The sequence below is a fragment of the Caretta caretta genome, chromosome 24 (assembly GCF_965140235.1).
Source record: "Caretta caretta isolate rCarCar2 chromosome 24, rCarCar1.hap1, whole genome shotgun sequence".
Lineage (NCBI taxonomy): Eukaryota > Metazoa > Chordata > Testudines > Cheloniidae > Caretta > Caretta caretta.
The window spans coordinates 15,769,015-15,796,975 of record NC_134229.1 but is presented as its reverse complement, the minus strand read 5'-3'; the positions used below and the strand labels follow the sequence as shown (position 1 = coordinate 15,796,975).

The following is a 27,961-nucleotide window of genomic DNA, read 5'->3' as shown; positions in this document are numbered from 1 at the left end:
GGGATGGATGGAGGGATAGATAGAAGGATAGAGGGGTGTGGATAGGGGTGGGTTTTGTGGAATTTCCATCACTGAAAATTGGAGATGAGAGATGCTCTTGTTCAAGTCCAGCTATTGGAAATCACTCTAGGCCATTCTCTGGGGTTAGACTGGATGGTCACAATGGGCCCTTGTGGTCTTAAATGGTATGAATCCATGGAGAGGGCAGAGTTAAGGGCAGACATACAAGAGGGTGGAGTTAAGGGTAGACACGCCTGGGGCGGAGTTATTGAGGGGATCAGCGAGAGGCAGGCCCTGGGGTTCTCTCTGGGGAGGCAGGGCTACATCTTTACCCCTACCCCAGCAGGTGACTGACACCTCCGAGAACCTCAGCAGGGCCCAGGTGTGCTCAGCGCACGCTGGGCTATGCAGGGGTTTGAAGACTGTGAAGTCAAGGTGGCCGGGTGCTTCCTGACAGAGCATTTTTCCACCAGGAAACGCCGACTCCTTTGCCAGAAATGAGTGAATTTCGATGAAATGGCATTTTGGGCTGGGCTGGGGTGTACAAAGGAAAAAGAAATAGTCTTTTGCTAAGAGGTAGGCCTGTCCAGTGGTTAGTGCAACAGCCTGGGACTTAGCAAGCCTGGATTCAATTCCCTGCCGTGTCACACACTCCCTGGCTGACCTTAGGCCCAACTCCTTGCCTCAGTTTCCCCATCTGTACCAAGGGGACAAGAGCCCTGTCCCTCCTCTTGGGGGTGTCGTTAAAGAGAGTGAGGGGCTCAGCTGCTGTGGGAACAGGGGGCCAGAGAAGCACCTATGCTAGATCAACTGCCCCCTATGCTAGATCAACTGCCCTTGGCTCTGGTGCTGGCTGAAAGGCACTGCCCCATGGATGAGGGAGGAGAGATTTCCCCTCTGTTTGGGCAGACACAGCCCGGTCTGGCAGCGGAGGGGGTGAGAAAAGGAGGCGGGGCTCTTCTAAGCTCCACCCACTAAATAAGCTCCTCCCACCCAAGACATCATAGAGTCCAACTGTTCAAATTAACCAGGGTGCAGCTCTGGAGTCCAGGGTTGGCCTGGGCTAGGTGCGGGCTTGGAGAGCATGCCCCTCTCCCAGCGATGGGCTCAGGCTCTCTGCAGGCTCAGGCAGCATGGCAGGGTTGCTCACACTTGGGGCCTGCCTAGCTGCTTTGTTCCCCCTCTACCCCCAGCTATCCCCCCCCCCCCCACCCCGTGCAGGGGGATCTCAGCCCAGCTCCCCTGCCCCGCCCAGGCGGGGATGCAGTGGGAATTTTCTGTACTATTGTTCCTGGCCTTGGGATTGCTCCCCAAGCGGGGGCGGCCGGAGGAAACCGTGGGTGGCGGGCGGGTAATTGCTGCAGAGCTGTGAGGGGTGGAACAACTGGGGCGTGAAGGGACCGGCTGAAACCCCCACCCCGGCCATCGACACCTGGTGGTGGGGGGGGATCTGGGGCAGGCGGGGCCCCGATGGACAGAGAGGTGCCAGGCAGGCGGGGCGGGCAAAGCAGCTGGCATAGAGCCCAAGGGAGGGGGCCAGAGACGGGTCCCCCCGGAGCCAGGAGGGGGGGAGGACAGGTCCCCGGGGGGGGGGGGGAACTGCCCCACTGCAGTGGGACCCTCCCAGGGCGCCGCACCCAGCAGCGGGGGGGGTGGGGGAGGCTCGGGCCCTGCAAGGGGGTATGCAAATGAGCTCATTAGATCAGCTGAGGCGGGGGCGGTGGGGGCCTGACGTGGAGGGGTGGGTGGGGTTTGGTGAGGTCAGCGCGCGCGCGTATCCGGGGAATGGAGCGCGTGAGTCAGGTAAGCGCTGCGGCCCCCCCCCTTTCCCCTGCCCCCGCCCCTCCCCCTCGCAAACCGCCTCCTCCCCCCAGGGAACCCCCGCCCCCCTCCCATTGCAAACTCTCCTCCCCCCCAGGGAACCCCCGCCCCCCCAGGAACCCGCCTGCCCCCCTCCCATTGCAAACTCCCCTCCCCCCCCCCAGGGAACCCCCGACCCCCGAGGAACCCGCCTGCCCCCCTCGCATTGCAAACTCCCCTCCTCCCCCCAGGGAACCCCCGAGGAACCCGCCTGCCCCCCTCCCATTGCAAACTCCCCTCCCCCCCCAGGAAACCCCCGCCCCCCGAGGAACCCGCCTGCCCCCCTCCCATTGCAAACTCCCCTCCCCCCCAGGAACCCGCCTGCCCCCCTCCCATTGCAAACTCCCCTTCCCCCCCCCCGGAAACCCCCGCCCCCCGAGGAACCCGCCTGCCCCCCTCGCATTGCAAACTCTCCTCCTCCCCCCAGGGAACCCCCGACCCCCGAGGAACCCGCCTGCCCCCCTCCCATTGCAAACTCCCCTCCTCCCCCCAGGGAACCCCCGCCCCCCCAGGAACCCGCCTGCCCCCCTCCCATTGCAAACTCCCCTCCTCCCCCAGGGAACCCCCGCCCCCCCAGGAACCCGCCTGCCCCCCTCCCATTGCAAACTCCCCTCCTCCCCCCAGGGAACCCCCGCCCCCCCAGGAACCCGCCTGCCCCCCTCCCATTGCAAACTCCCCTCCTCCCCCCAGGGAACCCCCGCCCCCCCAGGAACCCGCCTGCCCCCCTCCCATTGCAAACTCCCCTCCTCCCCCAGGGAACCCCCGCCCCCCCAGGAACCCGCCTGCCCCCCTCCCATTGCAAACTCCCCTCCTCCCCCAGGGAACCCCCGCTCCCCCAGGAACGCGCTACCCCCTCCCATTGCAAATTCTCCCGTCGACCCCTCCCATTGCATACTCCCCTCCTCCCCCCAGAGAACTCCCGCCTGCCCCCCCCCACTGCAAACTCCCCTCCCACTGCAGCCCCTCCCATTGCAAACTTCCGCCCTGCCCCCGCCCCCGCCTCTTCTTTCCTGACGCCTCCTCTGGCCTCTCCCCAGAAAATGTCCGGCCTCCAGCTCAACCTGGGCCCCGTGAAGGAGCCACTGGGGTTCATCAAGGTCCTGCAGTGGGTGAGTGTGGGGGGCAGTGGGCTGGGTGCTGGGAGGGGCAGGGTGCGTGGGGAGGGCTGGGGGGGACAGTGGTTAGGGGAAGGGCTGGAGGTGTGGGGGCCTCGCAAGGGGGTTGGAGCTGGGGGGCAGAGGGCCAGGTGTGTGGGGGGGCTGGGTGGAGCAGTCGGGGTACAGGGGTGGGGTACAAAGCAGGATGGGAGAAGGAAATGGGGAAGGCAGGAGGCTGGGGTGGGGGATCCAGTGAGGGAGGGGGTGGGGAGAAGTGGGGGGGGGGAAAATGCTGCTGATCTGGACTGGTCCCAGCCCCCTGCCCAGTACCCCGGTGCCCTCTCACTCCAAGGGGGCTCCGGCCCGTCGACACCAGTGGGAATCGGGCCCCAGGGCTAATAGCTCGTGCGGGCGTTTCCTCATGTGGCCAGTGACATGAGCCTCTTGCAATGAGCGGATTTCTGGTGCATCCTGGATTTGGGGTATAAACCCCTGCGTAGCCCAGGGCGTGTTGCTATGAGATGAGATCCGGGTGCCGCACAGACACACAGCGAGAGGCAGGCCCTGCCCCAGCTGAGATCAGGGCCCCGTGTGACAGGCACTGCCCAGACACAGCAAGAGGCAGGCCCTGCCCCAGCTGAGATCAGGGCCCCGTCGTGCCAGGCGCTCCCCAGACACAGCCAGAGACAGGCCCTGCCCCAGCTGAGATTGGGGCCCCGTCGTGCCAGGCGCTGCCCAGACACACAGCGAGAGATGGTCCCTGCCCCAAAGAGTTTCCAGTGTGAATAGACAAATAACAGGGAGAGGGAACTGAGGCACCGTGAGGAAAAAGGGAGTGGCAGAGGCAGGGATAGAACCCAGGAGTTCTCTCCCAGCCCCCCTCTCCCGCTCTAATTATTAGACCCCACTCTCCTCCCAGAGTTGGGGAAAGAACTTAAGAGCCCAGGCTCCCAGCCCTGCCCAGCCCCCACCCACTAGCCCATATTTTGACCTGTAGGTGATCTCTCTGAGCACCCCCAGGTAGTTCAACTGGGACTGATGTGGCATTTACACAAGTGCTAGCCATGCACAGACCTGATGTGAGGGGGATGGACTTTCTTCCCTGAGCTGGGCAGAGAACCCAGGCATCCTGCCTCCCACTCCAGCTCCTTGTCTACTGGGCCATGCCACCCTATCCGGGTGCACTTTCACCAGTGGGAGGGGACCACAGAGAGGAGGCCCTGACGCTGTAGGGGAAGTTGCATCTGTTTGTGGGTTTCCAGTGGTTTGGTAATATTGGATGTTAATGAAACAGAGCTCTCCGAAGGGATGGGGGGGGCTTGGTGGGGAGGGCAGCGCCAGGGCTGGTGGCAGGTAGCAGCTGGGCCCTTCCACCGCTGCTGTCATTTGCCTGGCAGCCTGGATAAGGAGCTCTAGCTCGACGCCCAGAAATGGGCTGGGAGCCAGGACTCCAGGGGTCTGTCATTGCCTCTGGGAGAGGAGTGGGGTCTAATGGTTGGAGCAGGGGTGGCTGGGAGCCAGGACTCCTGGGTTCTATTCCCAGCTTTGAGAGTGTGTGGAGAGGGCCGTTATTCAGTCTTTCCTCCACAGTTTGCCTAATCCTGAATGTTTAAAAAAAACCCCAAAACACAACCCCAAAACGCCTTGAGAGGTTGCGCGATTGTGACCAAATCCAGTTGATTTGCCTGTTGGCCTCTGAGCCCTTTCCTGGGCCCCCAGTCCCCAGTTGTTCTTCCCCATCCCGCGAGGGCAAGAATTGAAACCCGTCCTCTCAAGCCTGGGTTCTCCTGGCGACCCGTGATGGCTCCTGGCGCTGGGGACTGAGCGAGAACGGCAGACGATGGGAGACTAGCTGTGATCATGCCAGCCTCAGGGCTGCCATGATCAGCTAATTCCAACATTGCGCCCTGGGCCCGACCTGCTAGATTTGGACCCAGACAGAAGTTAGCAGGACCCAGACCAAGCTGGTAGGTTCCCTAGGCTGAAATCAAATCCCCGTTGCGCTAGGTGCTGTACAGACCTGGAACAAAAAGACACTTGTCCCCCCAGAGCCCGTCTCTAGCCTGAGCCTGCATGTCTACAGTGCAGTTTTATACCCCAGTCTCGAATTATCTGATGCCAGCCACTCTGGGTGTTTTATCTATACTCCCAAGTCTGCCAGCTCTAGGACTTTTAGATGATTATACTGTAGCCTCTGCTGTAGTTTTCATCACTATTTCTCCGGGATTCTTTTCCTCCCTCGTGCCACCAGAGGGAAAGTTGGCATTAGTTTCACTTTCTTTCTTCTGCAGTGTTGGGAAAACGTTTCCCCCCTGTATGGTGTTGAAAAGTTGACTCTAAGGCATGCGCCTGTCACCCCTTTGCGGCGTCCTTTAAAAGGACCTGGGAAGGGGAAAAAAGCCAGGGCTCGCTGAGCAGCGCCGGCCGTGTCCAATCCAAATTTAGCCCTCCCCAAATTCCAAGGTTGGGGTAAAAAAATCACGAGATTTAAAAACAAACAAAAAAGCTTGTGTTTTGTAGTTGGGGAGGCTAAATCTTTGCCACCTGTTTCTGACCTGGAGTGGCCACGTTCTCCAGATTATCTCCCCAAAACCCAAGGCTGGAAGCCTGAGTTTCAAGGCGAAAGCTGGGATTGTGTCGTGACTCCGGGAGCCTGGAGACTTACGAAAAGTCCCCCAGGAGCGGGAGGTTTGCGAGAACGTCGCCGGAGACGGCAGAGTTGTCATTTTGCTGATAGAAAAAGATAAGCAGCCCCCCCGTCCCCCCATCTGTGCATCGCCCGGCCTGACAGGGGCCCTGATCTCAGTCTGGGGGTCTGTGCAGTGCACGGTGTGATGGGGACCCCAATCTTGGTGTGTGTGGGGGGGTCTGTGCAGTCCCTGGCAGGACGGGGACCCCGATGCCTGCCTAGTGCCTGGAGGCACCGTTCAAGGAAGGGCAGGGCCGCGGTGCCACCCAGCTGAGTGAAGCTGCTATATGGAAAGCAGCAGCTGGGCTGGCAGAAGGCAACGCCCCATGGAGCTAGCTTCAGCCCGCACGGTGGCCTCGGCACCTCTGGCTCTGCCCAGTCGGCTGGAAACAGGAGCCAGCAACGCCCAGAAACCACCGTGCCCTTTCCGCTTCGGCACCCCCCCTACCTGCGTTCCCATCACTGGGCACATGGCCGCTCCCTCTGCCTGGGCCCAGCCACTCCTGGCAGAGCGGCGCAGTGGGATGAGCACAGACCATGGGTCAAATCCTGGCTTGCCCCCCCCCCCTGACCTGGGGCAAATAGTTTCACCTGTCCCGTGCCTCAGTTTCCCCAGCTGTGAAGTAGGATTATGAGCTGTACTGTGGTTGTGGTGCTAGGCACTGTACAAACACAGGGAGGGGAGACCCCGTCCCTCTCCTAGGGGGATTTTGACAATTAAACAAAAGCCAGATTAGTACCTAGATTGATACCTCACCTGGCTAATTGGCGCTAGCTGCTGAGGGCACAGCATGCTGGCATCTCTGGGCACAGTTCAAAATCGTGCCCACAGGAAGTCTACGCCATCTTCACACCCCCCCCCCCCGCTCTATCTCTGATCCACTCTGCTGGATGTAAACTGCAACCAGGGTATTTATAGCCTCTAATGTGATCCAGAAGGAAAAGACATTCAATTTTTTCCCATGGCGGAATCTGGTCAAAAAACTCCCTCCCCCCAAGGAAAATTCGGGGTGTGGGTGTCCGGAAAAGGGCATTTTTTTGCATGCAGGCTGTTTGCAATCCTCAAAAAATCCTCCTCCCCCCCCAGGTTTTACTGTTTTCATCCCAATTTGTATTCATCGGAAAATCTGCAAATTTTACTGTTTTGTCCCAACTTTTTGTCCCGCAGCTTAGATGGGTTTTTGTCCCAATTTTTATTCATTGGAAAATCTGCTGTTTTGACTGTTTTCATCCCCTTCTTTTTCCCAATGGAAGATTTTTGCAAATTTGGCCGTCTCATCCCAATCCTTGGAGCAGGGCATGGCCGTGAGCGCGTCTCCGTTAGCCTGCGGCCGGGGTGGGCACGGCATTGCCTTTCCGCTCTTTGCCGCGTGAGGCAGGACCAGTGGCCCGATGGGGACATGATCTGGGTTTGTGGCGCCAATTCAGGCAGCCGGCTTCTTGTGGCTGCTTCCTCGACGGTGCTCGGGGCGGGGCTGGTCTCTCTGAGAGGAGTCGGGGGGAAAGATTGTGGGTTGGCTGGGCTCTCTCCCCAGCACTACCATGATGAGAATCCACTAGCTTTGTGCTTTACCTCATTCTGAGCCCCCTGTGATGCCCACCTGCCGTGCTAGGGCATCTTCTCTCCCTTCCAGACTGGACCATCCCTCCTAACGGAGGGTGCAAAGAGGTCCCTGATCTCGGTCATGGGCGGGGGGCTGTGCAGCGCCTGGCACGACAGGGGCCCTGATCTTGGTTGGGGTGGGGGCGGGGAATATGTGTGGCACCTGGTATGACGGGGTGCCTGATCTCAGTCGGGGACGGTCTGTGCAGCGTCTGGCATGATGGGGTCCCCGATCTCGGTTGGAGGGCAGGAAATCTGTGTGGCACCCAGCGTGACATTATCCCTGATCTCAGTCGAGGGGGTGTGTGTCTGTGTGGCCCCCAGCAGGAAGGGCCCCCCCCCCATCCTAGTGAGGATCTCTGTGGCACTGAGTACAATGGGGGACAACCTAGCTGCTGGTGTTGAAGTAATAACTCTCGCTTAAAGCCTCCAGCCGGGCCTCCGATTGCTGAGCCTTGCAGTGAATTCCACAGAACAGGCATGTCTTTCTGTACTCGCTGCACTCGGCTTCCCTGGCTCCCAGCCAGGCCCGGCGTCAGTGGGGTCCTGGCTGGCTTAGCCCCCCCCCCACCCCCCTGGGCACCATTGACACATGTTGCCAGCAGCTCCAGCTTTGCAAGGTTTCTTAAGGAGGAATCACACTGAGCGGGACAATGTCCGAAACTCCCCTGTGCTCACGCATCCCGGATTTGGAATCTGCCACTCGTCTCATGGCTAAACCTGGCCATGACCTTCAAGGCTTGGAGCCAGATCCCCTGGCTTTTTGTCCCTGCTCACGATTTGTTCAATTGTATTGTGTTACTCTGCCACTACGGGGTGTCTGCCAGCGGTACAGGGCGGGGGTGGAAAGGTCAAAAAAGGTTTTCTTGTTGAAAGCTTGCAAATTTTTCCTAGGTTTTCTTTAATCTTCAAAATTTCACGGGAGAATGTGGCTGTTTTTTCAGCCCCACATGGTTCTGTTGTGGAGCATGGCTTGTGGTAAAATGTCCAAATTTTGTTAAAAATCCAACTAAATAAACACGGAGGGTTTTAGTTTTCGAAAAATGGTGTTATTGACAATGTTCCTGAGATCGGTTTTTCGAGGACTCCGACTCCAATTCAACTCAAACTGGAATTAACTAACAAACAAATCTGATTTTCCCCAATCCACAAACCTTTTGTTAACTGGAATAATGGAAAGTTGAACCTCAGAGTGCAAATTTTCAGCTAAAGCAAAAACAGTTTGAGGGGAAAACGGTTTCCTGATAGCGGTTTTTGGCCAAAAACGTGGTTTTGAAAAGTAAAACTCAATTTTTAAAAACAAACCCAGAGAATTTTTAGTGCAAACTGAAGCCTTCGCCCCAAACTGCAAATTTTAACGTAAACTGTGGGATTTTTTAACTAACGATGTTTACAGAGAATGGATCTCAATTCGGAGTTTTGATTTTAGAAAATTTGAACTCAACTTTTAAACCAAACCCTAATGTTTTTACTGGAAATTTTTTTTTTTGTAGCCTACAACTGACCATTTCTGTGACACATTTTTAGGGGGGAGGTTACCAGTGATTTTCTGATCAGCAGTCAAAGTAACGTTCCATTTTCCATAGCAGTGAGAGCAATTACTTATTGGAACGCGTCGCCAGGGGTCGTGGTGGAGTGCCCAGCGCTGACCATTTCAAAATCAAGATTGGAGTTTTTTCTAATAGCTCTGTTCTAGGAATGATCATGAAGCAGCTCTCTGACCTGTGTTACACAGGTCAGACAAGATGATCACAATGGGCCCTTCTGTGCTTTTGGAATCTGTGAATCATTAAAATTTCTTTCATAGTAGAAATGTCATTTTTCATGGGAAGGAAAAATATTTTGATGAAAATATTCCAATCAGCGTTAAGTCCCTTGGGAAACGAGAGACCGAAATGGAACTCGAGCTGTGTGTAACTTCATACGCTTGTTGATGTTTAGCTTGTGAATGGGCACAGGGAATGAGCAATAGCTCAGGACATTAGCAGCTGTTAAAGAGGAAGCGTGCTGTCCCAGCTGTGGTCTGTTGAGTCACCTGCAAGTCACGGTGACATTCTGTGCCTCAGTTTCCCCATTCGTGATAACGTTGCGCGCGTTCCTTGCCACAGCCCTTTGAGATCTGTGCATGAAGAACACATGAAGGTGAGGGATTATTCCCAGACTCTGGCAAGGTTTGCAGAAGCTGGGAGGGCTGCTGAGAGAGGTGTTCCGTCTCCAATTAGTTGTGCCAACAGAAAGTGGTGTGGTCCTTGGCCCAGAGACTCAATGGGGCCAGCTCTCCGCTGGAGTCAGTTTACCCTAGCTCATGACCTGGCCTCTTCTGCTTTCCATTTTCATTAGAACCGTTTTTAATGAGCCAGGTGGCCGCAGAAAATTGACCTTGTGACGATCAGAATTGTGGCGAGAGTGAGTGGCGTGTGCCAACCCAGCTGCTGTTCTGGTGGGCGAATGCCAGCGGAGAGAGTGGGATCAGCTGATACGAACCGTGTGCACTGCTGGCTTTCCTTAACCGGATCCTTCTGACGCTGGCTGGAGTGCGTCTGCCGAGCTTGAAAAGGAGTTGGTGCATCAAAAAGATGGGAGCCAGCTCAACCACCAGATAGGGGCCGGACGCCGGAATCCCTGGGGGCGGTTCTCCGGCCTGGGCTCTGCAGGAGGGCAGGTTGGATGGGCACGGATTCTGGCCTTGAAATCTATGACTCTAATGCTGTGTCTCTCCGTATCTCTAGATTTTTTCTATCTTTGCTTTTGCCACCTGTGGAGGGTACAGTGGCCATACCTCCATTAAAGTCAGCTGTTGGGACGTTAAAAATGAGACCCTTGAGGCGGCTTTTGGCTATCCGTTCCGGTGAGTGTAGCCCCGGGCGGACAGTCATGTTGACTCTGTGCTCGTGACGGGATGCGGTGGCCAGCGGGGCTAACGCAATCCCGAGACGCGGAGCAGAGAGGTTGTTTTTACCTGCAACCGCTGCTGGAATCCCACGTCCGGTCCTGGGGCCCGCAGTTCCAGGAGGACGGTGTTCACAGGAATTAATTCAGGGACGTTCCCGGGTGAGTGTGACACAGGAGGGCAGGCTGGATGATCACAGTGGGCCGGTCTGGCCTTCGAATCAGTGAATCATTCCCACGTGACCTTGTTTCCTCCTTCTCTCCTATGTGTTCTCCCAGCCCCTAGGAACGAAACACCCTGGGACTGGCTTAAACTTCACGAGTTGTTTTTAAACAAGCAACTAGCGTCAGGGTTTTTTTTTTTAGCTTCTAGGGGCCTCATTTCCCATCCCCCTGGCCCCAAGTCTGAAGATGAGAAAAGTCATTTTAATAGAGCTTCTCCCAGGAATGCTGTGACTCCGGGAGCTTGAGATGGAAGGAAGGGAAAAGCCCCAACGATCATGAGATGTGTAGTGTCCGGTTGGATCTAAAGGGTTGTGTCAGTTGGTGGGGGGTGAAGTCTCAGTACGGCATTGGGGAGACAATGACTTGAGACTGTGCCCAGTACTGGGGGCCGCCTGTCAAACAGGAAATGAGGGAGGGGTCAGAGAAAAGGGACAGGAACAAGCTGAGGGCTGGAAAACTTGCCTGAGAGCAAGACATTAAAGCGGGGGGGGGGGGGCAAACTTTTTGGCCTGAGGGCCACAACGGGGTGCAAAACTGTATGGAAGGCCAGGTAGCAAAGGCTGTGTCCCCAAAACAGCCTGGCCCCTGCCCCCTATCTGACCCCTCCCACTTCCCCCCTCAGAACCCCCGACCCATCCAACCCCCCCTGCTCCTGTCCCCTGACCGCCCCCTCCTGGGACCGCCCCCCCACCCCCCAGGACCCAACCCCCTATCCAACCCACCCTGCTCCCTGTCCCCTGACTGCCCTGACCCCATATCCACACCCACACCCCCTGACAGGCCCTCCGGGACCCCACCCTCTATCCAACCCCCCACCTGTTCCCTGTCCCCTGCCCCCCCTGAACCTCCACCCTATCCAACCGCCCCCTGTCCCCTGACTGCCCCCGGGACCCCCTGCCCTATATCCAACCCCCCAGCCCCCTTACCATGCCACTCAGAGCAGCATGTCTGGAGCCGCGCCACCCGGCCGGAGCCAGACACGCAGCTGCGCTGCCCTGCAGGAGGGTGCAGCCCTGCTGCCCAGAGTGCTGCCCGCGTAGCTGCGGGGAAGGGGGGACAGCAGGGGAGGGGCTGGGGGTGAGCCTCCCTGGCTAGGAGCTCAGGGGCCGGGCAGGACGGTCCCACGGGCCATAGTTTGCCCACCTCTGCATTAAAGGAGCTTGATCTAGTGAGTTTCTCCCTGAGAAGATTCAGAGGGGACTTGTACCTGGTCTGTCAGTACCTCCCTGGGGAGGAGACTTGGGGGAGCAGAGGGCTCTTTAATCTAGCCAACAAAGGCAGATTGAGAGCCGACAGCTGGGGGATGAAGCCAGACTGGAAATAATGAGGCAAATTCTTAACGAAGAGAATTGACCTTTGGAACGACTGCTCCAGGGATGGGGCAGTTTCTAAATCCCTTGGAGTCTTTCCATCAAGATCTGACATTTCTTTAAAAGCTCCCCTCTAGCTCCACTATCAGATACGGACTTGAAATCTATGAAAGGGCAGAATTAAGGGGATGTATGCAAGGGGGTGGAGTTAAGGGCACTCAACTCCCAGATCTGGACTAGAGGCAGGGATCCCTGGAGGAGTTTCTCCGGCCTGGGCTATGCAGGAGGGCAGAGCGGGTGGGTAGATATGGATCTTTCGCCCCAGAGGTCCAGCACTTCGTCTCGCTGGCGTCAAAGTGAAACGCTTCAAGCTTCTCTGTCTCCCCTGGCAGGCTGAACAATGTGTTGTTCAAAGACCTGGATTCCAAACTATGTAACAACACATGGATCCAGACCCACCTCGTGGGCGACTTCTCCTCCTCGGCCCAGTTCTTTGTCACCTTCGCTGTCTTTGTCTTCCTCTACTGCATGGCGGCGCTGGTGCTGTACGTGGGGTATCTGCACCTTTACCGTGGCGCTGGCAAGCTGCCCATGATCGTAAGTGACGTGTAATGCTTTGCTCTTAATGGGGGCTGGGAGGAAAATTGGGGGCAGAGGGGGAATTTCCCTTGGAGAATTGAGACAAAAATTAAAATCTTTATTCATTTTCATGGTGGGAAAATTTTGACATTTCACTGAAATATTTTGACCAAAACCTGGAATATTTGAATTCAGAATGACATTGTGGGGCCTCATGGGAGCTGTAGTCCTGAGTGCCCCGGGGTTCCATTCTCCCCTATTGGCTGGGCTCTTTGGCTGGACAACATCTCCCAAGATGCACCACTTCCACCGCTCTTGCAGAGTCGCTGTGGTGCATTATGGGGGTTGTAGTCCTGGGCGCTTCATGCTAAGTTCTCTATAGGCCAGGATGCACCACTTCCTCCTGTGGTCAGGAGGGGGGTTGTGTCATGGGTGTCCGTGGCTGCGATGCCTCATGAGAGTTGTAGTCCTGGGTGCCCCGTGCTCTCATTCTTCTCTGTGGTCCAGGCTCTCTGGCTAACCTACAACTCCCATGTTGCACCATGTCCAGAGATTCCTAGGTCACAACCCACCCAAAGGGGGAAGAGTGGTGCATCATAGGAGATGTAGTCCAGGCAAGAGAGGAGAAGAGGAACATGAGGCATCTGAACTACAACTCCCATCATGCAACACAGTGGGTCAGCAAGAGGCGAGGAAGTGGTGCATCATGGGAAATGTGGTCCAACCAGAAAGCCCAGCCCATAGAGAAGAGTTGGAGCACAAGGTATTCAGAACTACAGCTGCCATGATGCACCACTCTATCATTTTGAATCGAAACAGTTCGGTTTTCGGACAAACAATTTTCACAGAAAAGTTGAAATTCTCCGTGGGAAGCAGACGTGTGTCACAAGTAATTTTCTTTGTTGTTGAAACAAACAATTTTCTGTCAAAAAGCAGCTGTGACGCAGAATTTTCAGTGAGCTCTACTCTTAAGCCAGGAGTGTAGATCTCCTAACCTAGATCTCCAAGCACTCCACAGACCGAGTCCTGCTCAGACTCTTGGCATGGCCAGGTTTTTTGGGACCACAAAAAGATTAACAAACTTTTTTTTTTGGCCAGTGTGGAAATTTTCATGGGAAAATCTTTGATCAAAATTTTCTTGCTGTTCAGCTAAATCTTTTGTATTTTTTTTTTTTTTTTTAGTGGGGAAAACCTCCCGTTTCCCCTTTTAAAAGCATTTTCCCCTTAAAAAGAGGAAACAAAATGGCCTAGTTGCTATGAAAAGGGTTTTGTGCAATACACATCTCGGCTTTCTGAGGTCGAGTTACAATGCAGGAATGTGTTTTGCTTCGTTGGAGCAAAATTTGCCTGTGGTTGTTCCCTTTTGCCCTGGCCTTTTAAAACGTTCTGCTCGAAGGGTTTTGTTTTCTGATGACATTTTTCAGCAATTTTTGTTTTCCCAAAACACCAAGCTTCTGTCAATGGGGCCAGATCCCAGCTGGGGTCAATCGGCTGTCGCTCCATTTAGTCCAGTGGATCTGTGCTGATTCACACCAGTGAAGGCTCCCCCCAGCTGTTCTTACGGTGATCTGCGTAATCCCCGGCTCACCCGCTGGCTGGATCCTGGCTCTAATTCAGAGGCCATGAGACCTGATCTTTGGCGCAATGCCCTGGCGCTGTGCTGGCATGCGAACCAAAGCCCCCAGCTCTGGAAGGCAGAGGGGTCGCGAACGGGAGAGGATTATTGTAACTTGATAAACAGTTGCCCCTTTTCTCTTCTCTCCCTGCTGCGCCGGCTCCCCGGAGGGCTGGGAAATGCGGTAAGTGCCCGAGTGTCTCCTGCCGGTCCCACAGTGGCGCTAACCTGCTTGTTGGATACATTATTCAGGAGTAATTGGCAAACCCCAGCTTCCAAGTTTGGGGTGAGGGAGTTGTGGGGGGAAGAGGGCGGAGGGAAAATCCAAATTGCATCAGAGCTCTGGGGATGTGTTCCCAGAATGGGGCCAGTGAGGGCGGCAAGATCTATGGGGCACTGCCCCCCCCAGCTTTCTCTAATGCAGCTAAAGTTGCAGCGAAATCAGGGTTTGCCAGGAATAGCTTCCCTTAGCGAGGAGGGGTGAGCTAGCAGTTAGAGAGATCCAGCTGGAAGGCAGGAGACCTGGGTTCAAGACTCAGCTTTGGGCAGGGCTTGGGTGAGTCCATGCCTCAGTTTCCCCATCTGTAACGTGGGGATAGTGATCATTCCATTGTCTGCTTATGTTGTAAGTTCTTTGGGGCAGAGACTCTCTCTTGCTGTGTATCTCCCTCCGGCTGTGCCCCAACTCTGTTGTCTCCCCCCTTCCGGGGGAACTGGCAGTCCTTCGCCCAGCCTCTCCCCGCAGTGGCCAACTGCAGCCCCTCGTCCAGCCCCTTGCTTGGGGCAAACTGCAGTCCTTTGGCTGGCCACTTCCCTTGGTGGTCAGTGGGGCAAAATGTGCGTGTGGGGGGGCCAGGCCTGCCTTCTACTCTGGGCCCCGACCCAGGGACCCTATAGCTGGCAGCTTCTCACTGCCTCTCCTTCCCCTCTGTCGCTACCTGCTTTCCCTGGGCCACCTCCCCGTAGCCCCAGCACCTACTCGGCCCCTGTGTCAAGGCTACAGTCTGGGAGCCAGCCAGACTGGAGCTTTGCTTGTTCCCCTGACCCTGCCCAGCACTGCTCTGTCCCAGGTACTTCTCTCTATAGGCAGCCAGTCCTTCTCCCTCAAGCACCAGGGAGAGACTGACTCCCTTCTGCCCTGCAGCCCTTCTTATAGGGCCCAGCCTGGCCCTGATTGGCTGCTTCTAAGCCTTCCTCTGATTGGCTGGGTTCTGCGCAGCCGCTCCAAGGGCTGCTATTAACCCTTTGACAGCCAGTGAGGGGCAGCCGCCCCGTCACAAACACCTGAAGAATAGTACTGCTGCGAAGAGAAGTGATGAAATTAATCCCTTAACTTCTGTGAGTGGATGAAGCGTTCGCAGTGAGTGGCATTTTTGGCCAGGCCTGGAGCGTTGTTTAGTGGCTTGATTGCTGTGGGAATTCAGCGCCTTGTGCGATCCTTTGGAAATCCAAGTCTAAAGCCAGAGTCCAGACCCGGGGTGCATCCCTGTAGCTCAGGGGTCCACCTCCCGTGTAACAGAGGAGGGTCCGGCGTCTCTGCTGGGCTGTTTGTGGGAATGCCGTGGAGTCCACCCTGCGCTGTCCAAAGAGCTGGCTGGATTGTATTGGGTGCCCGACTCATGACGTGGTAAAAGGAGACGGGATTTCAGAAAATGCCAGGCGCCCGTCCAAACCAGACTCTCTGGATGGCATCTCCAGTTGGGCACCTGCAATCCAGAGTGTCTCTTGAAAGCACTTGGGAGGCATGCGCCAGGCGTTCCACAGGTTCCCCCCGACACACACCCGATGGAGACTGGGGGCCCTCATCGGGCAGGGCGACGTGCAGCCCCCCCGCCCCAACCGGGCTGCCCAGTGCCCACATCTCAGCTGAGCGGCCCCAAGGTGGAATCAACACTTATGTGAGTTCAGTGGGGCTGTGTGAGGGCGTCACCTGGTGTAAAAACGCTCCAGTCGTTAAAGCCAGTGTGGCTAGACCCACAGCTGGGGTCAGTGGGCCGTAGCTCCATTGGGGTCAATGCGGCCAGATCCCAGCTGGGGTCAATGGGCTGTAGCTCCACTGGACGGTTGGCCTCAGCGTGTCCATTGTACGTGTCTGGGAATCCGTCCCCTCCATTGTGTATTTCTCTCCTGGTGGTCTTGGGCTAGTAACCCGCCCACCCCCCCCCATCTCCCCCTCGTGCAGGACTTTGTGATCACCATGTTGGTCGCGCTTCTCTGGCTGATCAGCACTTCGGCTTGGGCCAAAGCACTGACTGACATCAAAGTATCCACCGGGCCTGGGATGTTGTCGGAAATAGCCTTCTGCCTTTTGCCCCAAAATTCCTGCCTGTTCGGTGAAGTGAGCAGCATGGGCTCCCTCAACGTGTCCGTGGTACGTATGGCCAGCACCCTCCCCTCCCCTGTGCCACTGAGACGCGGGGCAGGCCTCCCTCGAAACTCGGCGTGTGCTTGGCTCCAATCCCATGTTCAGAGATCTTGTCTACATGGGGACACGCAGGGAGGTGAATCTGAATTAAGAGTTTAAATTAGGGCCTTCAAAAAATTTAAAAAATTAATTGCAGTTTTAATCGCATTGTTAAAATAATAAAATACCATTTATTTAAATAGTTTTGGATGTTTTCTACGTTTTCAAATATATTGATTTCAGTTACAACAAGAATACAAAGTGTACAGTGCTCACTGTATTTTTTATTACAAATATTTGCACTGTAAAAAAGATAAACAAAAGAAATTGTATTTTTCAGTTCACCTCATACAATCTTTTTATCGTGAAAATGCAACTTACAAACATAGATTTTTATTTTTCATATAACTGCACTCAAAAATAAAACAGTGTAAACCTTTAGTGCCTACAAGTCCACTCAGTCCTATGTCTTGTTCAGACAATAGCAAAGACAGACAAGTTTGTTTAAATTTACGGGAGATAATGCTGCCTGCTTCTTATTTACAGTGTCACCTGAAAGTGAAAACAGGCGATCGCATGGCACTGTTGTAGCTGGCGTTGCAAGATATTTACGTGCCAGATGCGCTAAAGGTTCATATGCCCCTTCATGCTTCGACCATTGTTCCAGGGGACATGCGTCCATCCTGATGACGGGTTCTGCTCGATAATGATCCAAAGCCATGCGGACCGACGCATGTTCATTTTCATTGTCTGAGTCAAATGCCACCAGCAGAAGGTTGATTTTCTTTTTTGGTGATTCAGGTTCTGTAGTTTCCACATCAGTGCGTTGCTCTTTTAAGACTTCTGTTAGCATGTTCTGCACCTCCTCCCTCTCAGATTGTGGAAGGCACTTCAGATTCTTAAACCTTGGGTCGAGTGCTGTAGCTATCTTTAGAAATCCCACATTGGTACCTTCTTTGCGTTTTCTCAGATCTGCAATAAAAGTGTTTTTAAATCGAACAACATATGCTGGGTCGTCATCTGAGACTGCTATAGTATGAAATATATGGCAGAAAGCAGTTTAAACCACAGAACAGGAGACATACAATTTTCCCCCAAGGAGTTCAATCACAAATTTAATTAACGCATTTTTTTTTTAACAAGCATCATCAGCATGGAAGCATGTCCTCTGGAATGGTGGCGGAAGCATGAAGGGGCATATGAGTGTTTAGCATATCTGGCACATAAATACCTTGCAACGCCGGCTACAAAAGTGCCACGCGATCACCTCTTCTCGCTTTCAGATGACATTGTAAATTAGAAGTGGGCAGCATTATCTCCCATAAACATAAACAAACTTGTTTGTCTTAGCAATTAGCTGAACAAGAAGTAGGACTGAGTGGACATGTAGGCTCTAAAGTTTTACTTAGTTTTGTTTTTGAGTGCAGTTATGAAGCAAAAAAAATCTACATTTGTAAGTTGCACTTTTACTGTAAAGAGATAACACTACAGTACTTGTATGAGGTGAATTGAAAAATACTATTTTTATTTTTTGTACAGTGCAAATATTTGTAATCAACAATAATATAAAGTGAGCAGCGTACACTTTGTATTCTGTGTTGTAATTGAAATCAGTGTATTTGAAAATGTAGAAAAACATCCAAAAATATTCATAATAAATTTCAATTGTTGTTCTTACTGTTTACAGTGCGATTAAAACGACGATTAATCACAATTAATTTTTCTAATTGAGTAAATTTGCTTTGAGGTAATGGCTGAAGTTAAGTGCAGTTTAATTGACAGCTCTAGTTTGAAATGGATTGATTCCCGTAGGGCGTTCGTTGGTTGGAGAGGGTTCAGAGCTGGAGGAGAGAGGTTATTGTACCTCTGGGTTTGGCACTGATGCGACAGTTTCTGGAATCCTGTGTCTGGATCTGGTGTCCATCAGTTAAGAAGGATCTTGATCAATTGCAGAGGGGTCAGGGAAGAGCCAAAAGAATGATTAAAGGATTGGAAAACCTCCCTTATAGTGATAGACTCACGGAGCTTAATCTATTTCTTCTAAGAAAGAGAAGGTTTCAGTGGTGACTTGATCCCCGTCTGTAAGTCCCTACATGGGAACAAATACTTGATCGTGGGCTCTTCAGTCTACCAGAGGAAGGTCTAACTAGGGCCAATGGCTGGAAGTTGAAGCTAGACACAGACTGGAAATAAGGTGTACATTTTTAACAGTCATAGTAATTCACCCTTGGACCAATTTACCAGGGAGTGTGGTGGATTCTCCCTCACTGGCACTTTTAAAATGAAGGCTGGATGGTTTCCTAACTGATCTGCTCTCGTTCAAGCGGAAATTAATTCAGGGAAGTTCTCTGGCCTCTGTTAGAGGCCAGACTAGCTGATCACAGGGATTTGTTCTGGCCTTAGAATCTATGAATCTAGGAGAGTGGGTCTAAGACCAGATTGTGGATTTGATGGAAACTTGGAACTAGTTAAAATATGGATATTCTCATTCTTAATTAAAGTCACCTTCATTCAGTGTAGCTTAAACTCAACTCAATTAAGGCCACTTTAATTCAGAATGAGAGCAGCCACGATGTGGTTTAACTAATCCACTTTAAATTCACTCCAGTGAGGACTTGTCTACACTTGAAATTTAATTTGGATTAAGGCTGACTGAATTTAAAGCCCTAATTATTCCTGATTTAACTCCATGTGTGGATGCTGTTATTCTGGAGTATGAATGGCTTGTCCTGATTTGGCTTTATTCACTGGGGAAACTATTCAGGAGTAGCAACGGGTGAAATTTTCCAGATGAAACTTCTTTTGGCAGAAAAGGCAGATTCGGTTTCCAAACATCCGTTTGTTTTATTTAAAGAACCCCCAATAAAAAAAGTTTCTAAAGGGTCAAGCAAAGTGGGTTTGACCAACACCCTTATGTTCGACTTTTCGTTTCGCCAGCAATTTTGAAAAATGTTGTTAGTTTTTTCTCCTTTTTGAATCACCGGTGAACTGAAAAAAAAATCTCTTCAGGAACTGCTATTCTGGAGTAACTCTGTGTGTGGACAAGCCCGCAGTTAATTCAGATTAATTTTCCTGAGTGTCCCTATGAAACCAAGCCCCTAGACTGGCAGCGTCTGGGGCAGAGACTTGTTTTGTTTGTACAACACCTGGCGCAAGGGGTTTTATCCATGCCTGAGGGTCCCATTGCTACCATAGTACACCTAATAAATGCTCTAATAAACACTTGTTAAATTAGTTTCACCCTGAGAATGTTCAGAGGGGATTTAATCCCGGTCTGTCAGCACCTCCGTGAGGAGGAGCTTTTGGGGAGCAGAGGGCTCTTTAATCCAGCCAACCAAGGCAGAGTGAGAGCCGACAGCTGGGGAATGAAGCCAGACAGATCCAGACTGGAAAGAAGTGAATTTTAGTCATGCAGAGGAATTGACCCATAGCTCGACCATCAGATCTGGGTTTGAAATCTACAAAGGGGGCCGAGTAAAGGGCACGAATGCAAGAGGGTGGAGTTAAGGCGCTCTAGCTCGACCATCAGATCTGGGCTGCAGGCAGGAATTCCTGGAGAAGGTTCTCCGGCCTGGGGCTCTGCAGCTGGGCACAAATGGTCCATGTAGAGCTGGAGAGGGTGTCTCCCAGCCAAACCGGAAGCCTACCCTGGAAGCTAGATACTGCAGCTAACCCCCTCCTCCTTTGGACCCCTTAGGTTTTCGGCTTCCTGAACCTCATTCTGTGGGCAGGCAATGCTTGGTTCGTGTATAAGGAAACCAACTTGCACAATCCCCCAGAAGCTCCGGCCCCAGGCAGCGCTCCGGCTCACGCAGGAATGTAAATGGCCTCGCTGGGACGCACCAGGCCACGCACGACCCCTCCGCCTCAACTTGGCATCAGCACGACTCATCTGTCTAATTGTAGTCACCGTTTCAACCACCTGGGGGCGGGTGGGGATTGCAGATACAGCTCGGCTTTCAATTGCGAGCAGGTGCCTTTGAGTTTTGAAGGCAGCGGTGCTTTGGCAGGGTGTGATGGTGGTAGGTTGGTTTTGTTTTGTTTTTTGCTTTATTCTTCCGAAATATTACCCTGGGTGTTGGCAAGGGAGAGGGGCAGCTTCTTCGTGAGAATGGCGGCCCGGCAAAATATCCATAGCATCTAGCGCAGTGGTTCTCAAACTTTTGTATTGGTGACTCCTTTCACCTCTGAGTGCAACCCCCCCCCTTTATAAATTCAAAATACTTTTTTGTATATTTAACACCATTGTAAATGGTGGAGGCGAAGCGGGCCTTGGGGTGGAGGCTCACAGCTCGCAATCCCCCATGTAATAACCTCATGAGCCCCTGCGGGGCCATGACTCCGTTTGAGACCCCCTGGTCTGGGGTCCTAGCCCTCGGCTGGCGTGACCCAGCAGCGCTCTGCTGAACCGAATAGTGCTGTCGGTGGCAGATTGGCACGAAGCTATTGATTGCAGAGAGGGCTGGTGCAGCAAGTGACTGATCGCAGAGAGAGCGATCTGTTGGCTAGCTGTAATTGGTAGATCTGTGCTAATTGGGATAGATCTAGAGCACGTTGATACTGAGATGCACACGCAGATTGCTGCTGATTTCTCTCAGCTGAGTGGCTGGCCCTGCATTTCAAGAAGTGCTTTTTGTCTTTTCTGCCCCTCTGATGGGGGAGGATTTGTATCAGGGGCTCATGGTGGCGGGGCCGGGGGCGGAAACTGCATTTGAAATACACTACTCTCACTTTGTACATGACACACACCACTTCTCTTGATTTGAAAACCTGCATTAGCCCCAGGCTTCCTCTGTAATCGGCCCGAACCGATTCTTCGTTGCAAAAGTGAGTTTTGGAATCCCAGCGTTCACTCCCCCAGGGCAGAGCCGGTCGGGAGGTGATTTTTGGCAAACCGTTTTTCCCCACTGAAAAATGCAGACTCATCGAAACGGAAACTTTTTCGAGTTGGGAGATTTGTCCAAAACGAGCTGGATACGCCACAGTCTGGGTTTGGAGGAATCTCCTGAGGTGGAAAATGTATCAAGGGCAGAAAGTTTATCAATTGTCCATGCGTCAGCATGAAAAGGGTTAGGGGTTTTGAGTCGACATTTTTGGTTTGAAATTTTAGTAAGAGTGGGCTTAAAAAGAGCTGACCGCAAAACAACGCTCCTTAAAATCATGGAAATGAAATGTTTTGAGCCCAGCTGAAATTTTTTCTGGCTTTTTGCCAAAATTGTCACGAGCTGGGGTTTTTCATCCCAGATCAGGAGAGGAAAATTTCTTAATCTCAAAAATTCCCCCCCTCGCTCTATGAATCTGAACAGAGGTTTGGAGAGTGGTACTGCATTTTTATTTTTGGTTCAGTCACTCTTGTATATTTCCCCTCCTGCTATCAGCTTCTAGGCTTCCCAGCCAGTGCTGGCTTTTAGCAGACGTTTTCCCTGGAGTTTGGCCATCACACCTGGCTCATTTGAACGGGCCCCGCGTCTCTCTGCCTGCAAGTAAAATCTCCTTTGCGTTTAGTTCTGTTTTGTGCTACGTGGCTGCTTCCAAGATGTACGCCCTGCAGAGCAAAAGCCTTCTCCGCTTTTTTCTCAGCGGGAGACGAGAAATCCACCTCTGAAGTTCATTGCGTTTGAGTCTGATTGGTAGACAATGAAACTATGGAAGGAAGCTAAACCTGGCAGAACCTCAAGCAGTGTAGATTAAAATAACTCCACAGTGAGTGCCAGTTTAGACCTGTGGGAATCTCACTTTGCTAGCCGTCCTTTCCCGTTCGCTTGGCGTCAGATGTTGCAGAAATTTGTGAGCAGAGTTAAGGGGGCTCCAGCTCAACCCCCAGATCTGGGCTGGCAGCAGAGATCCATGCGGGCCATTCTCTGGCCTCTGCTATGCAGGAGGTCAGACTGGACGACCAGCTGAATTAAGAGCCGGTTGAAAAATTTTCCGCTAAATGGTTTTCAGTTGGAAAATGTGATTTGCCTGAAATGGAATTTATTTTTGGCGAAATTGTCGTGATTTTGGGGACAGCGTTTAGATTAACAAAACACCGAGGGCAGTTTTGCAAAGAGCAAAACCTGTTTGGTCACGTCACAAAATTTCCCTTCGCCGTTTTGAAGCAACATATTCTTTTGCAATACGTGTGTGAGACTGGACAAAAGCCCAAGGTCAGAATCGTTTGGCGCAAGCTCAAATGAGTTCTGCGCCCAGTATTTCATTGTGTGAAGAATTTGGAAATCTTGGCTTTGGGAGAGAGGGGAGGGAAGTGAAAGTTTGAAAATTTTTGCAGGAGGGAAAAATCTCTACCAACCAGCCCTTATGTCTGTGATCCAACGTTTCACTTTGCCTGTGGCAAAGGGGCCAGGCTGTGGGATGGGCTCGGTTGTGATGCAGATGCGCGTGGGATTCTTTCACCCTGCTTTTGTCGCTGGTTTGTATTTGCCTGGGATCAAGGTTCAAAGCTCGGCTTTAAGGTCATGACAGGTGGAAGCTGGGCCTGGCTTTTCATTTTTTTTATTTACCCTTTTTCTTATGAATTGTTCAAGAAATATGTATGTCCTGTATGCCACCGACTTGATAATAAAAACCAATTATCTCAGCAGAGTTTTTTGAGCTGCTGCCCTCAGGCCCGGGGCTAGAGCTAGCTAGGATCGGCGTGAGGTTAAATGCATTGAAGAGGTTGAGGTGCCCAGACACCATGGGGATGGGAGCCTGGTAAGGAGTTAGCTAGAAAAGTCTTAGTTGAAAAAAAGCTTTGGAGGGATAATTTTCCCACTAGCTATAGTTCCTGCAAACCTGGAAGGTGTTTACCCATATAACAGCTGGCATAGAAGGGGGCTGCATGTTGGGATTGAGGGGCACTGGCAGAGCTGGGGGGGATTCCAGGGCTGGGAAAGCAGGGGGCCGTGGGTCAGTAGTGAGGGGCACCAGCTGCTTGTAGACCCAAGGGAGAGAAATTTCCCTGCCATGTCAGTATTTTAGGGCCTGCCCTTGGGCCCCAACCAGTGCCTAATGCACCTGGTTCAGGGGTGGGAAGAAACAGGAGCTGTTAGCCAGGTTCTGCTTGGTGGAACCTGGGTCCAACCGCTCCCAGGGGCCCAGGAGCTGAGACACCAAGACACAGACCCTGCTCCTCAGGCTTTATTATGGGTTCTGCCCCCTGGCACCGTCCTCAGTTCAGCTGGATGGTTCTGCGGATCCATCCGACATAGTTGCAGACTTTGGTGTAGACGCCGGGCCTGTTGGGCTGGGCGCAGGTTTGCAGCCCCCAGGACACGATGCCCTGGAGTTGCCCAGCGCACAGCAGGGGACCTCCGGAGTCACCCTGTGGAGAGACACCTTGCGTCATAACGACCCCCCTCGACTGGGCTGGGGGAGCCGAGGACCGGGCTAGCAGGGGGTTGTGGGTCAGGCTTGAGGGGCACCGGCAGAGCTGGGAGGACTGGGGGGAGCCCAGGGCTGGGCTAGGAGGGGGCTGTGGGTTGGGAGTGAGGCCTGCCGGCAGAGCTGGGGGTGGGAGGAGCCCAGGGCAGGGCTAGCGGGGGCTGCGGGTCGGGACTGAGGGGCACCTGTAGACCCAGTCCATGGTCCCCTGCCCTAAGGGGAGCTAGCGTGATCTATGGGGCTCCAATCCCCTCTGAAAACCCAGACCCCCCAGCTCCTCCCCCTCCCCACTGGGTCCCCATCCCCATCCTGCTTTTGCCATGACAAGTGGCAAACGATGGCTCTGAATCTGGGCCGCCTCTGCCCCCACACTGTGGGGCAGGCCACCTCTCCCCCAGTGTGTGCCCCCTGCCCACTCTTTTGGGTAGAGCCAGACCTTCCCCCAAGAGGCGCTGCCTATGTGCCCCCCTTCCACCCCCCTTCATGTGTGAGGGGGGGGGGGAGTCCACACTCCCCTCCACCCCCATGGGGCAGTGCCCGTCCCTCCCCCCAACTATCCACCAGCCCCTTCCAGATCCCCACTCCCACCCCGAGACTTCCCTTCCCAGGGTCATGGCAGAGACCCAGGGGAGTGGGCTGAGCCCCCCACCCCTGTGGTTTGTGGCTCACCTGGCAGGAGTCAATGCCCCCACCCATGACCCCTGCGCACACCATGTTGTTGGTGACCCGGCCGGGGTAGGAAGCCCGACAGCTCTGGGCCGAGACGATCCGGACGTATCCACACTGCAGGAGGTTGGGGAACGTGGCTGGGGAAAATACCGAGACAGTGGGGTCACTCCTGAGTGACACCGGATTGAATCAGTGCCAGGGAGTCACTCCTGAGTGACCCTGGTTTGAATCAGCCCCAAGACCCCACAGGGGGTCGCTCCTGGTATCAGCCCCAGGGACACATAGGGAGTCACTCCTGATTAACACTGGGTTGAATCAGCCCCAGGGAGTCACGCCTGAGTGACATTGGCTCAAATCAGCCCCAGAGACCTGCACAGGGTCACTCCTTATTGAATCACCCTGGTGTCAGCCCCAAGGACATATAGGGACTCACTCCTGATTGACACTGGGTTGACTCAGGCCCCGGGAGTCACGCCTGAGTGACATTGGCTCAAATCAGCCCCAGAGACCTGCACAGGGTCACTCCTTATTGAATCACCCTGGTGTCAGCCCCAAGGACATATAGGGACTCACTCCTTATTGACACTGGGTTGACTCAGGCCCCGGGAGTCACGCCTGAGTGACATTGGCTCAAATCAGCCCCAGAGACCTGCACAGGGTCACTCCTTATTGAATCACCCTGGTGTCAGCCCCAAGGACATATAGGGACTCACTCCTGATTGACACTGGATTGACTCAGGCCCCGGGAGTCATTCCCGACTGATGTTCCCGGTTCCTCCCCGGCCTTACCTTGGGGGCTGGTGACAGTACCCCAGCCTGAGATGAGGCAGATGGTCCCGGTGGCCGCACAGGCCGAGGGCAACGTGACAGGGCGGACGGTCTGGCCGATGTTGACCGGTCGCGCCAGCTTGAGCAGCATGAGGTCGCTGTCCAGGGTGAAGCGGTTGTAGTTGGGATGCAGGATGACACGAGCCACGACTCGGTCCTGCTCCGGCCCCTCCTGCACCGCCAGGTTCTGCTCCCCGAGCCGCACCCGCAGGCCGCTAGCCGCCAGGGACAAGAGGGAGCCGATAGTCAGAGGCTTGGCCCCACGGGCCACAGACCCCCGCCGCTGCCGCCCTCCTGGGAATGGGGGAGAAATTGGACAGAGCAGCCCCCAGCCCCTCCAGCAGGGGGCGGCAGGGACACACACAGAGCAGGGCCCATCCCCTCCAGCAGGGGGCGGCAGGGACACACACAGAGACACACACACAGAGCAGGGCCCATCCCCTCCAGCAAGGGGCGGCAGGGACACACACAGACCAGGGCTCAGCCCCTCCAGTAGGGGGCGGCAGGGACACAAACCTACACACACCACACAGTGCAGGGCCGAGCCGCTCCAGCAGGGGGCAGCAGGGACACACACAGAGACACACACACAGAGCAGGGCCCATCCCCTCCAGCAAGGGGCGGCAGGGACACACACAGACCAGGGCTCAGCCCCTCCAGCAGGGGGCGGCAGGGACACACACAGAGCAGGGCCCATCCCCTCCAGCAGGGGGCGGCAGGGACACACACAGAGAGACACACACAGAGCAGGGCCCATCCCCTCCAGCAAGGGGCGGCAGGGACACACACAGACCAGGGCTCAGCCCCTCCAGCAGGGGGCGGCAGGGACACACAAACCTACACACACTACAGAGTGCAGGGCCGAGCCCCTCCAGCAGGGGGCAACAGGGGGGCACATATATACACACACACACACACAAACACACAGACCAGGGCTCAGCCCCTCCAGCAGGGGGCAGCAGGGACACACATGCACACACACTTACGGTCTGTAGCAATGGGCGGCGGAGAGCACCCAGCTCCTGTCGACCAGGATGCCCCCGCACTGCAGTGGGCCGTAGACGTAGGCCTGCCAGGGCTGGGAGTAGGGGGGACACGTGAACCCACCGATGATCCGGCCCCCGTCGTCCTGGGCAGACACTGCAGCACCTGTCGACAAACCCCACGTCAGCACGAGGGGCCCGGGGTAGGACTGGGGTGAGATTGGGGTAGGGCCAGCAGGCGGGCGCTGGGGTCACAGGCAGAGCTGCTGCAATGGGTCGTGGGGCCAGTTCCAGTGATTTTAGGGCAAGGGGCACCGTGTTTTGTCTGGGTCTTAAATCCCCAGCTGCTGGAGCCATGGGAGAGGATTCACTGATGGATCTATCTATCCATCAATCCCCAAACAGCCCACTATCGATCCAGCCCCACAATCCCCTCCTCACTATCTATCTAGCCATCCCCCCACCCCGCTTTATCTATCCATCCCAACACCCCCCAGGAATGCTGGAACAATTTCTATAGTGGGGAGTGCAGAGAGCCATTGGACCAAAATGTAAACCCTGTATATGATGGAAACCACTTCAAGCCAGGGGGTGCAGCACCACCTCTAAAACCCCAATTCCAGCATCTGTGACGCCCCCTCTAGCTGTCTATCCGTCCCCTACACAGACCACTAGCCATCCCCACACCACCAATATTCATCTATCCAGCCCCACCACATCACTACTATCCATCCCCCCTCTATCTATCCATCCATCCCCCCACACCCCCTCTATCTATCTATCTATCTGTCCCCCCACACCCCCTCTATCTATCCATCCATCCCCCCACACCCCCTCTATCTATCTATCTATCCCCATACTCTAGTCAAGGCCCAAGTGGCTCATGCATTAAGATGCGTCAGGCCCTTTAAGTCCCCACTGCCAACGCCTCCCCACCCCACTGCGGGCAAACGTCATGGCCAGACCCCCTCAGAAATTGCAGCTATGCACAACCCTCCCACACCACTCCCTCCCTGCCCCCCACAACTCCCTCCCTGACCCAACCCCTCCCCTTCCCCAACCCCCTCCTGCCCTCACCCCCATCCCCCACAACCCCTCCCTGCCCCCATACCTCCCCATCCCTCCTCCAATGACCCTCTCCCTCTTCCCACACTTCCCATCCCCCCACAACCCTCTCTCTGCCCCCACCCCATCCCCCCACACCTCCCCATTCTCCCGCAACCCCCATCCCTCCCCCCCACACCTCCCCTTCCCCCTCCAAATACACAATCCTTCCCTGCACACATGCACCCCCCCAAAAACCCATTTCCCCCATATGGCCCCCCCGTCCCTGTCTGCACACACAGCCCCCCATGTGCACACAACCCCCTCCTCCCTACACACCCTCTTCCCCTCCCACAGCCCCCCCTCTCTCATATACCCCCCTCACCTGCAGTCACCACCAGCAGCGCGAGAGCCATCAGCTCCATGGGGCTCAGATGTGGTGATGCACAGGGCGAGCGGCTGCTGGCTTGGGACGGGGGGCGGGGGAGAGAAGGAAAAGGGAAAATTAACAGATAACTTAGCCCGCCCCCACAACATGGGCTCCGCCCACTGACACCCACCACCTGCTCTGGGTTTGATGCCACTTCATCCCCAAACACGTCCGTCCACCCACCCTCCATCCTTAAACACGGCCGTCCATCCTCTCCATCCCCAAACTCGTCCGTCCACCCACCCCTCATCCCCAAATGCGTCCATCCTCCCCTCCGTCCCCAAACACGTCCGTCCGTCCACCCCTCCATCCCCAAACGCATCCATCCACCCACCCACCATCCCCTCCATTCCCAAACACGTCCCTCCACC

The 27,961-nt window shown here is 54.5% G+C and overlaps 2 protein-coding genes across 2 annotated transcripts; one reads left to right on the top strand and one right to left on the bottom strand.

The window, feature by feature from the left end:
* Window positions 1–1,748: 1,748 nt before the first annotated feature.
* LOC125626168 (synaptophysin-like protein 1) lies at window positions 1,749–22,851 on the top strand. Its single transcript, XM_048828878.2, has 6 exons — window positions 1,749–1,803; window positions 2,898–2,969; window positions 9,979–10,097; window positions 12,066–12,270; window positions 16,050–16,238; window positions 19,969–22,851. Exons 1-6 carry the CDS (start codon window positions 1,786–1,788, stop codon window positions 20,092–20,094), a joined length of 729 nt encoding a protein of 242 aa, XP_048684835.1. The 5' UTR covers window positions 1,749–1,785; the 3' UTR covers window positions 20,095–22,851.
* A 527-nt stretch (window positions 22,852–23,378) lies between these two features.
* On the bottom strand, window positions 23,379–27,621 carry LOC142070025 (trypsin-like). Its single transcript, XM_075122943.1, has 5 exons — window positions 27,546–27,621; window positions 26,120–26,282; window positions 25,095–25,348; window positions 24,306–24,442; window positions 23,379–23,577 (listed from the first exon to the last, which is right to left on the bottom strand). Exons 1-5 carry the CDS (start codon window positions 27,583–27,585, stop codon window positions 23,425–23,427), a joined length of 747 nt encoding a protein of 248 aa, XP_074979044.1. The 5' UTR covers window positions 27,586–27,621; the 3' UTR covers window positions 23,379–23,424.
* Window positions 27,622–27,961: the final 340 nt, after the last annotated feature.

What these genes read in the sequence shown, in the direction of transcription:
- LOC125626168 (XM_048828878.2), top strand. An exon ending in CTGGCAAGCTGCCCATGATC is followed by an intron (nt 12,271 to 16,049) that starts GTAAGTGACGTG and finishes CCCCTCGTGCAG; the next exon opens with GACTTTGTGATCACCATGTT. An exon ending in GCTCCCTCAACGTGTCCGTG is followed by an intron (nt 16,239 to 19,968) that starts GTACGTATGGCC and finishes TGGACCCCTTAG; the next exon opens with GTTTTCGGCTTCCTGAACCT.
- LOC142070025 (XM_075122943.1), bottom strand. Translation starts at nt 27,585, where the DNA reads ATGGAGCTGATGGCTCTCGCGCTGCTGGTGGTGACTGCAG. An exon ending in GCCGCCCATTGCTACAGACC is followed by an intron (nt 25,349 to 26,119) that starts GTAAGTGTGTGT and finishes CCTGGCGGCTAG; the next exon opens with CGGCCTGCGGGTGCGGCTCG. An exon ending in GGGGCATTGACTCCTGCCAG is followed by an intron (nt 23,578 to 24,305) that starts GTGAGCCACAAA and finishes GTCTCTCCACAG; the next exon opens with GGTGACTCCGGAGGTCCCCT.